The sequence below is a fragment of the Candoia aspera genome, chromosome 17, assembly GCF_035149785.1.
Source record: "Candoia aspera isolate rCanAsp1 chromosome 17, rCanAsp1.hap2, whole genome shotgun sequence".
Classification (NCBI taxonomy): domain Eukaryota; kingdom Metazoa; phylum Chordata; class Lepidosauria; order Squamata; family Boidae; genus Candoia; species Candoia aspera.
Window position 1 is genome coordinate 161,112 of NC_086169.1, and position 11,411 is coordinate 172,522.

At 42.7% G+C, this 11,411-nt stretch overlaps 1 protein-coding gene across 4 annotated transcripts in view; it reads left to right on the forward strand.

The window, feature by feature from the left end:
• The window catches only part of OTUD7B (OTU deubiquitinase 7B), a 29,871-nt gene extending 22,097 nt beyond the window's left edge, over window positions 1–7,774 (forward strand). For all 4 annotated transcript variants that reach the window (XM_063317127.1, XM_063317125.1, XM_063317126.1 and 1 more), the window contains 4 exons: window positions 770–919; window positions 1,138–1,252; window positions 1,664–1,748; window positions 2,666–7,774. In XM_063317127.1, coding sequence (XP_063173197.1) covers window positions 770–919; window positions 1,138–1,252; window positions 1,664–1,748; window positions 2,666–3,985 — 1,670 coding nt within the window. In that variant the 3' untranslated portion in view covers window positions 3,986–7,774. The remainder of the gene's footprint in view (window positions 1–769; window positions 920–1,137; window positions 1,253–1,663; window positions 1,749–2,665) is intronic.
• The last annotated feature ends 3,637 nt before the right edge of the window (window positions 7,775–11,411 follow it).

Genomic DNA, 11,411 nt, shown 5'->3' on the forward strand with positions numbered 1-11,411 from the left:
ATATCTGAAAACTCCCCCATTCTAAGCCTCCCTCCCTCCCTCCCTCCCTCCCGGCCTTGTAGCCCACTGGAGGGAGGTGGGTGGGATTCCAGCATCCCTGCTGGGCATGCTTTCCCTATCTTGTGTTACAGCTGCAGACTTTAGCACGTTCACCTCATGATTAACCAAGACACCCAGATTGTTTTTGCATGTACTGCTATGCAACATGCTCTCCCCGACCTTCAGTTTTCCTACCCAAATGTGGGCCTTGCATTTGCCCCTACAGAAATTTATCTAGCTTGGTTTTGTCCTTGTTGCAGCTTGTCAGGATCCTCCTGAAACTTGATACTGTGTTTTCTGTCCCCATTATCCCTTTGTTGTAGCCTGTAGAACCCTTGTCCTCAATCCCTGAGGCCTCTGGCAGCTGTTCTTGGTCCAGGGATCTAAAAACCTCATCAGCAAGGGAGCCCGGAGATCTGTTCTGAAACACCAAGGAATAAGCTTATGGGGTGGACAGTTCTGCTTCTCTCCCAGGAAGGCATCAGCTGCATCTGCAGCATGTATAATTCTTAGAATCTTCTGGAAAAAACACAATACAGGACAAATTGCAAGAGCAGTTTCCTCTTTCTCCATGTTCTTCAGATGAACAAACAAAAACATAAGTGCTTCCCTCTTGGCTTCTGCTAACCCCCCCCACCAACTATCTCTGTGTTGTACCTGTTCACTCCATGATGATGGTGCTGGTTACTGAGGTACTTAGTTTCACAACATGCTTCTGTCTCCTTTCCAGCATTTGCTCCTATACCGTTTGGTGGCATTTATTTGCCTTTGGAGGTTGCTGCCAGCAAGTGCCATCGTTCCCCGCTGGTTCTGGCCTATGATCAAGCCCATTTCTCTGCTCTGGTGTCCATGGAGCAAAAGGAACCCATCAAGGAACAAGGTGCGTAAAAAATGGGTTGCTGCTCTGGTTGTTACATTTCTTTTGTCCTTGCTCCCTGTGTTGGATCTTGTAAAGACATCAGGTGGAGAGTTCTATGATCCCCTCATAGCTCTCTTTTATTAAATGTATGGTATCTTCTGCAGGTAGTTTTTCTGCCTGCCAACTCCAAATTCCGTTTTTGGAGGCCCTAAGGAAATTGTTCCTTTTTTTCAACCTAGCTGTGATCCCACTAACAGACTCTGAACACAAATTGCTTCCGGTACACTTCGCCGTGGATCCTGGGAAAGACTGGGAGTGGGATAAAGATGACAGCGATAATGTCAAATTGGCAAGGTAAATAAATGGAGAGCTCAATTTGGAATAAACATTGAGTTTCTACATTTTTGGATTTTGTATCAAGGAGCTTGAAAGGAGTTAAGGGAGGACAGACAGACCTTCAGAGAAATAGGTCTTGGAAAGAACAGTGAGAAATGAGAGGTGTAAAAGAATCGTGCAAGAGATGAGAGTTTAGGCTGGGAAGAGAAAAAGTGCTGATGATATGGAGGCAGTCTTTTGAAATATGAAATGTAGCAAAGAAAGTGAGCAATTCTAATACTCCAGTTTTAAAATCTACAATAATTTCCCCAGGATATTGTTTTAAATGGTATTTCATACTTGGAATTTCTGCAAGAAATTCCAGGGACTGGGAGCTCTCATTTAACTCAATGACATCATTTTGTTTTTGTTTCATCACGGCCTGTTTAGTGTGACACTTTCACTGGAAGCCAAGTTGCATTTGCTGCACAGCTACATGAATGTAAAGTGGATCACTTTGCCTTGTGAAATGCAGGTAAAGAAATGTCAAGGAAATCGTATTCCATGTAATGGGAGGGATGTTCCAAAATTTCTTCTCCCCCCCCCCTTTTTTAATTCATTCAATTGTGCCCAGTTCTTGGAGACTGCCTGGACAAGTCCCTGCAGTTTTCTTGGCAAGGTTTTTTGGAAGCGGTTTGCCATTGCCTTCTTCCTAGGGCTGTGAGTGAGTGACTGGCCCAACGTCTCCCAGCTGGCCTAAGGCAGGGCTAGAACTCACAGGCTCCTGGTTTCTAGCCGGATGCCTTAACCACTACCCCAAACTGACTCTTGTTCTGCCTAGAATCATAGAATTCTAGATTTGGAAGGGGTTATTTCAGCTGTTGAGTCAAACCCTTGCTCAGTACAGGAATCCCAATGAAATAACCTCCAACTAATGGCTGCTCAGCCTCCGCTTGAACATATCACCTCCTACCTCTCTTGACAATTGGTTTCACTATCAAACAGTTCCTAATTTCAGGAAGTTTTTTCAAATGTTCAGTTAGAATCTGCCTTTCTGTAACTTAAATCCATTTTTCTCAAGGAGAGGAAATAATTGTGCTAAGCAGAATTGGATGAAACAGGCTTTCTTGTGCTAATGTTGTAAAGGTGGCTTGTTTAGCCAGTGATGCGGCTTTTGAGAAGAGTTTTATATACTAAAGATACATATACACTAAAATGTGTCTTCATAATGTCCAGAATTCTATAAACCTTACTTGTCTCGTTTTTATCTTTTCTTTGTGGAAAAGGTGCCCCAATCTTGGACAGACAGTTCGTTTGACTAGAACAGATGGTACAGAACAGCCTGTCCCACACAACTCCAATCTCCCCTTTCCCTGGCAGTGGAAAGGTTTTCTTAAACACTGCACAGCTGCCTTTTCCTGTGCATACTGCCTCTCTCCCTTCTCTCTCCAGGCACCTCTTGCACAGCCAGAATCTCCAACTGCTTCTGCAGGAGATGAGGTCCGATCAGCTGCAGACTCTGGGGATTCTGATAAAGAATCGGTTTGCAGCAGCTCAGCAAGCAATAGCGGTAGCAGCAGCAAGACCAGTAGTAAGGAGAAGGAGAAACCAAAGAAGGAGCGGGAAAAGGACAAGGAGAAGAAACGGGCGGACTCAGTAGCCAATAAGCTCGGAAGTTTTGGCAAAACTCTGGGGAGCAAGCTAAAGAAAAATATGGGGGGGCTGATGCATAGCCGAACTGTCAAAGGTGGGGCGAGCAATGGACAAGGGGAGACCTCAGAGAAGAAGAAGAAAGGCTCCATAAAAATAAGGAAGGGCAGCAAGGAAGAGGCGTCTTCTGGAGATTTTTCAGCTCCTCCTGAGAAGTCATGCTTAGCCAAGGCATCTACCGAAAAGCAGCCTGATAATTGCAAATACAGTAGTGATGTCAAGTTGAGTTTGAGCATCCTCCGAGCTGCCATGCAAGGGGAGCGCAAGTTCATCTTTGCTGGTCAGCTGAAGACCAGTCACCGCCACCAGTACCAAGAGGAAATAATCCAGCAGTATCTCTTGGATGCTGAGGAACGCTACTCTGCAGAGCAGAAACAAAAGGAGACCGAGAAGAAGATGGTGGCATCGGGCAATGGCGGAGCCATCAAAAAGGCTGACTCAGAAGGCAATCCTCTCAAAGGAGAAGAGACTCTGCTGAACTCCATGGACCACCCCATTCTGTCGCCATATAGTCTCCAGAGCTCAGATCTGGCCACTGTGGGTACTAAAATACCCAGTTTTCCCACAGGCCACTCAGGAGTCTTCACCATTCCCCGGCCTTCTATGATGAGCAACATGGAAAGCGCCTATCCTCCTCCTTACCAAGATGGCCGAAGGCAAGTTGCCGGAGGCCTCTGTGCTCCTTTCCCCTCTTATGCCACGCTGCCCAGGCAGTGCGCACAGGGCCGTTCTCACCTGTCCCAGCAGGTGGGACACTTCTGTACTACAGAAATGGATATGCCACCTAGTTACGTGGAGGTGGATTGTGATGGCTCTTCCTGTTCAGTTCTGCCCAGCAATGGATATCAAGAATGCACAGAGCCAGATGGCAGCTCTCCCAAAGATGCCCACGGTGACCGGAGCAAAACATGGCTACTGTACAGTGTACAGCAGACCAAATGCAAACAGCCCAACTGCAGTTTTTATGGGCATCCAGAGACTGGGAATTTCTGCTCGTGCTGTTACAAAGAGGAGCTGAAACGCAAAGAGCAAGAGAAAGAGACATTGATACACCGGTTTTGAAGAAACAAGGATGTGCATTTCGTTTTTGGACCCATGGGATATGGGGAATGCAATAATTTTCTCTACCCCTGCCCCTGTTCCCCATCTCATTAAGGAGAAGGGTTGGCCAGTTGGGGTTGGTGAGCTGCTCGTGAGAGTGGGGGGACCAGACCCCTTACTTCTTCCGGGAAGTGTGGAGGAAAATTCCACTAGAGAGCAAGGGCTGCTACAGTGACGTGTTGGAGACAGTTCCCTGGAAGGTGGGGGTAGAATTCAGGGAGGTTGCATTTTTGTGCAGGACTAGTTGTTGAATCAAGCAAATCCTCTAGACCAAAGCTTTGAATTCCACGGTTAGAGAAAAAACAATGACAAAAGCCTCTTCCTATTTGATCATCCAACATTTTTTTTATTTTTATTTCAAAGAGATTAAAATTAGCATCACTCACATTTTTCTTAATGTCTGAAACTTGGAGGCTCTTTATATTAACAGTTTTATGTCTTTTTTATTACTAGTTTTGTCTCTCTGGGTATTCTGACACTAAACACAGACTGTGTTGGAAAGGAACTATTCTGAAGAGTGTGTAAAGTTCAGTCACCTCCTTGTTCTTCTGATGCTGCCTCCTTCCAAATCCACCCACCCTTTCCCACAATTGTCAGTTCTTCTGAGCATGCCTGTTCCAGCTAGTGTTAGCTTCTTTAGATGAGTTGGGCTTCAGAGATTATTTTTTAAAAATATATATATTTTAAAACTCTTTGTCAGGAGCTGAATGCGATAGGTGGGAAGGTCAAGCCACAATACTGTGTGTGTGTGTGTGTGTGGAGAGAGGGAAAGTTTTTACTGTGAAAAAAATGAAGCTGTTCTTGATGGAATCAAACCCAGTGGAGTAGAATTTTGGAGACCAGGAGTGAAATCGGTGGGGTTTTATTAAGAATAAACCACTGCTTTTGAAAATGGAAAGATGAAAGATGGTAACCAGGCATCGCAACAAGAATCCTTTGCTGTCTGATTTGCTGCAGCTACTTTTAAAAGCATCAGAAGATACATCTATATAACATTTTCTTATCTGCAGAGAGCGACCTTCCTTCCTTTTCCCCCAGACTACCTCTGTTCTGAATCAAAAAAATCTGGCTCTTTTTTCCCTGAGCCTATACTCTGACCGGATAAATACTAAAAACAGGGCTACCTTTTTGTTGGGGAATATAAGGCGGAAAATATTCTTTGTTCCTTGTGGGGGCTTCTAGTAGAGTACATTGCCTTCCCGTCACCTCCAGCCTTCAGAAATACTGGTATTTTTTGACAGCACCTGGGTATCCCCACCTTTGGTGCTGCAGCATTTTTTGCAAATATTTTTCCAGCAGATAGGTAAGGAAAACGGCTGTGATGGCTGGGAACTCCCTCCTGATCGGATACTTCACGCACAACATGCACATGCCGCTTGTATCTTGACCGAATTTTGAGTGGTGGATCAGGTTTTTTGACTCCTCTAAGTCTAAAACTATGCAATTATTTCCCATCCAGAGCTGCTAGGTTGGGACAGAGAATTGCAAGTGTACTTAATATATATGTAAAAAATCCCAACACTCATGGCTTTCTTTAATGCTCCGTGCGCTGCCTTAACGTGGACAGTCGCATAATGCAAACTGATGACGGAGTACGGTGGTTTCTTGTGTCTTTCCTACACGACTTTATTTGGGGAAGGAGCACTATCAAGAGGAAAGTAGGCGCGTATGCTGTGTTAGATTTGTCAGGACCTACTGCGCGGTATAAAATGTGAGGTTTGCAGACAAGGGCCCTGAGAGAGACTGGATTATACCCACAGCTGATAGTCCATCCGCATCTCTTGCTGAATATTGTCATAGAAGATTATAGTTTAGTTGATTTCAGAGCCCATAATTAGGTGAAATAAAATTTTTTACCAGGATGTGCATAAGGGTGATAAAAAAAAGGTAAAGAAGGTGAAATCAGGAGCAAAAGAAAAATAAAACTATGTATTTCTCTTAGTAGAGAACATAAATGTTTCTATTGTGTTCAGAAGTTATTTCAATCTTAAAATTTGAGGGAAGGTGGACAGCTGGGGATTATAATTCACGTTATCTGGAAATCCATCTTTGGGTGTTCAGTTTTGACATTTCAAGCAATTTTGGGGTCTTTAATAGGCTAAAAAATAATCTGAGGAAGAGCTTGTTGAGTTGGTTTGTGGCTGTATACAATAGCTGAGCTCAAAGTGGCCTTTTTTTTTCTGATTACACATTTCTTCAAAAATTAATCCTAAATTTGTTGTAAACCACCCAGAGTCCCCTGACAAATTTGATATAAATAAATAAATATATTTTTATGAGGGCAGCAGCAAGGGTGATTGCATCTTTTATGATTCTCTGCATCCCCTTTCAGAGAAGTGCTGGTTGCTTAAGACTTTTAGGTACAGCCAAAACTCCTATCAATGACACTGGACTACTTTTTATTTGATCACTTTCAACGAATTGAGTGCCCATCTCCAAAAGTTGTCTGGAAATGTGCATGCTGTCTGGAAGACAGGATATATGCAGAATCCCCCCTTCCTGTATCATTTTCTCCAAGCAGTAAGACCTCTTCGTAGACATCTATGTGCTTTCATTTTGTGCTTTTCCTGACTGGCAACAATTAACTTTGAGACTGTACCCTGACAGTTTGTTGCTGATCTCTTTTTAATTATAATGGTATTATAATTATTATGGCAATTGGGTGCATAGATTGTAGTATTTTTGTAAATCAAGGAAAAGTTAACACTTTAAAAAAGTATATTTGAAAAGTATTTTTCTATGAACACCAGAATTTTAATTCCAAAACCTGTCCGCCTTAGTAACAGTGAATTCTAATGACTAAACTCTTGCATACCAGGTCAAGTCTGAATCAATGTAGTTGTTCGCTGACTTTCCCTTTCCCCACCCTCCTTATATTTTTCTGAAACTGTAGGCTACTTGTTTCCTTTATGGTGAAACAACGCCCTCCTTTTTTCATAAAAACAACAAATGTTAAAAAGACTATTTATTGAAAAGATAAAATCTTCCCCTTTTTATTCATTGTCTATGCAGCTATAAACTGAATGCAGTGGAAATATTTTATGTTATCTCTTTTTAATCTTTATTTTCTTGAACAGAAATATAAGCAGATGAGTTTCCCAAGCACCTTTTTTAATTTACTAGAAATGACACTAAGTAGTTTTTCATAGAAAGGCAAGTAGGGGGAGAAGAGTACCCAGTACCAAGTTTGTGCTTTTGTGCTCCCTCTGCTGGAGGAAAAGGTTTATGGCACCCCCGAGAAATTTTAACAGCTGGTTTATTCCCACCCACCCTTAGGGGGATCTATATATACACACACAGGCGCACGCACGTGCCACAGATTGTGAGGCAAAACAGGTGAGAGGATCCATTGTTCACTGATGTAACTGTGGCTTCTGACAGACATTTGTGGGACTCTTCAAATAGTTAAACATTTTATTGTTCCAAGTATTCCCATGCTCAGCATAACTTTTTCCTGTTTTTATGCAGAATATTTTGCACAGCAAAAGAAAAGGCCTTATTGGCCAATCATTTTGGCTTCATTTCCTTTATGATTAATTCTGATATGTCTCAATTTGTCTCATTTTATTTTGGCAAAAATAGAATGACCTTAAATAAAAATGTCCAGGGTATAACTTTAACCAGCATGTAGAATCTCCATAGAAAGGTTTTTCTGTTAGAGGTTTTTTTCTGCTAGTTGTCCAAGAAGTGACCTGAATTAATTCTCCAGTTGTTGACAATAAAAATTATTTTTTAAAAAAACTGTTTAAACACGTAATTTGTTTACTTTGCTCCAGGAATGTCTTATGTGTGCATCAAGTAACGTTTTTTTAAATTTTTTAATACATATGTATGTATTGCTGTAGTTCTTTAAGCAGAAGGGTGGGCTGGTGCTTTTCAGACTATTTCCTACTGACGAGCCACTTTGGAAATGGGACTTTTTCCCTCTCTGAAGATGAAGAATGATTGGGGTCTGGTTTAAAATAACTGGAGATTATTTGATCTTTGTGGATCCACACCCCTTGGTGGTTTTGTTTTCTTTTTGCACTGGGATGACCAATTAACAGAAGAAACACCAAACTATTAATTTTGTATATGGAAGAAACATACAGTATTTGTTTGCCTATTTCAATTTTTTTTAAAGGAATATAGTTAGCTGCTTACGTATTGGAAATCCTTCTAAAACTGTATGAAGACCAGACATTTCCCTACCTAGGAGCCTTGGTTATAGCTGATAGCCAGTCTTCTACCCACATCTCTTCTACTCAAACATCAGCTCTGTGATACGGGGCAGAAGGTATCCATCACTAGTTACCGGAGCTTTCTTCAACAATACAGACAGGTTTACAGATACAGATACAGGCATCTTCCAACTTCTCAGAAGCATTTGCTCCACTGCTGGGCTGTTCTTCCTTCTTTCCTTTCTTGAACTTTGCAATAAATGCTTATAGTTTTTCTGTGGTGCCAGAAATTCCTTTCCTTATGGAGACTGAAGGGGAAAATGAGCTTCTAAGCTCTTCCCATAATGAAAGCAGGAATGGCTTGGTTTACTGTATAGCATACTCTGGGCTTTACTAATGCCTCTGAATCAGCTGATCTGGGATAAAATAACTATAGGCTGTTTCTCTTTCTGTGATCAGCTAGAAAGGATGTTGGTTTTGGATGGACTTCTCTTGAGCCAGTATTCAGTCCTGGAATGTGTTTTAAAGGTCAGAGATGAGTCCTGGAATGTGTGATTTTATTTATTTATTTAATTTCTTTGCCACCCATCTCGCATATGACTCTGGGCGGCTTACAAATGGTAAGAACAGCAAATCACTAAAACAGTACCATCAAGTTCTATTTTTTGAAATTTAGCATCATGCATTTGTTGCCCAATAGATCATTGGCTATTATTCAACATTTAGCAAGTAATTCCGATTGTAACATTAAACTTTCTCTAGATTTGATACACAAAAGCAATATTGTTCCAAAAGAACAGAAAAATACAGGCAATTTCCAGTTCATGAGCTAGATCCCTGATTTTGCTTCTAATTGCCTGATTTATCTCCTTTCCACTTACAACTGAGAGTGATCTTGTATTACCTGACTGAGTAACAAAATTGGCTACAATAGGCCCAGCTGTTATCTTTCCTTGGATTAAGTGCCTTTGGATGGTGATGGGTGGGTCAAACAGCAGCATGACTAGCATTTTTGGAGCAGCAAACAAATACAGTAACTTTCTGAAGGCTAGAAAAATAGTTCTGGGTTTTTCTTTGATATTGCTCGGCCTCCCCCCTCCCCCCGGGAGTGCATTTTGAGGGGCAGACATTAGCTGCTGCCCTGCCAGTTGAATTAGTTTTGGTGGAAGTCAACATGATTCATGGTTTAAGGAAGCTAACATACCCAAGAAAAGAGCTCTTGCTAATGCAAGTGCGTGTAGCTCAAATCCTGTACTGTTTGTCTATTCATGGAAGACAGAAACATTGCCTTTCTCCTTTCACTCCCCACTGCAGCTAGTGAGCGTGGCTCCCAAGTAAGCTTTCTTCTCCTGCTTTGGAATACATGAGCTACGCTGCCGCACTTCCATAAAGGATGTTTTGCAATGGGCCAGGCTCTCAATAAGATCAAGGGCTTGGATTGCTGCATTACTTTTAACATTTAATGTCCGGGCTCAAAGGCGCCTTGGAAATGGCAGTCTTGTTAATGGAAAGTCAGGCAGGGAAAAGAGGGGCCTCTCCCTCATGCTTGAGAGATACTTTGTGGTTTTTGCCTGTGTGTTCCACATGAGCTGTGGCACTACAAGCATGTACCAGAGCATAGCCTCCCAGAAAGCTCTTAGAAGCTAAATTCTGCACTTTTAAACATGTGGCGTATATCCAAATCCCAAATCTTCATCTTCCAAATGCTTTAATTTTATATGGTGCCCACCAATGTATATAGAGTTTTACAGGTTAATATAGGTTTCTACAAGGCAGGAAAAGTGCGTAACCTTGGGTATTTGGAAGCAAAATAGAACTGATAATTCATACACACGCAGAACAGGTGGCTTGCCCCCTTCAAAGATCTTACCTACTCCATCCTTTGCTTCAAGTATCAACCAGCTGACTGTTTCCTCGCAGAAGCTCCCCTCTGAAAATGGAGATTCCAGGTAGCTCTCCTGGTTCAGAGCTATAGGTCTGGGCCTGTATCAGTTGTGTGTGTGCAAGCTTTCCCTTGTGCCTCCAGTAGGCTTCAAGTTCCAATTAAGCATTGGTGGTGGCTGTTCTCTTTGATCTCTGCCTCTCCTGGGAGGGGAGAGGGAACTCCTTCCCAAACTGGAAGTTGCTTGCGTTCCAAGGCACTTCCATTCCCCAGCCCGGCTGCACTGGGATTCCCTGTACCGTGATTTTCTGCTGTTTCACACAGGCAGCATCTTGAGGCTTTGTGGAACTTGAGCCAGGGGTCTCCTTGGCCTAAGCTAGATGTGCACCTTTTTCCTTTTCTCAGTGCAAAAACGAGGAATGAGTCAACTGGTTCTTCTAAGTAGCTAATACAGGCCAGGAAGCAGCATTATTTCATTCCTAGTCATTCTGTACGGACCTAGGAATTTTAATCCAGCTAGGCACATAATTTGTTAGTGGTGTAGGTTTTAACAACACCCTTGTGGGAAGGCTTGTTCGTGCAGTGAGGACTGCTGCTCTCACGAACTCACTGTGGCCAGCCCAGGAGTACCCTACTGCCAGATAAGGTGATCCAGCGTGCAACGGGCTTAGGTTCAGGATGGGAGCGTTACTGTTCTTCTGTTTGGCCTCTGTCTTGGCAAGGGGAAGCCCAAGCAGCACCCACTGGTTTGATTTCAGTCTGACTACTTCTCAACACCCAGGACTGCAGTGTCTTATTCTGTATCTGAAGCACCAGGGAAGCTTTTTCCTGTCTTCCCACAAGCATCACCACTAAGGCGGCTCTGCCTTAGCCATAAAGCCCTGTGCTGAGCCTTTGTCTCACTCAGATATAATAAGCTGCTTTCCAGACATGCACTACAGCCTCCAAAAAAACCTCTCTTCCCCTTGACCGAAGATGCCCTGAGGTACGGAGACTGGTGAAGCAAAACATGTAGCACAAATTTTGTGTTGTTTTGCTGTGGAGTTAAATTTGTCCTCTAACTGGGTGGAGAGGGGAGGAAAAGAATTTCTGGAAGAGAGGCAAAAAAAGAATACCAGCCATTGTTCAAAAGGGCACCTTCCTTTCTGGGTTAGTGAATCTGAAAAATAACTTTGGAAGAATAAAAAGGAAATACTTTACTGTCTTCTTTAGGGTGGGTGAGCATTCCAGGGAAACCTAAGGGGGGCTTCACTGCTGAGTCTGGCTTGGTGTGCACCATACCCAATTCCAAAGTTCCTCTGACACCTTTCAGCCAGTTCTTGGCTTTATGAGATCCCTGAATAGT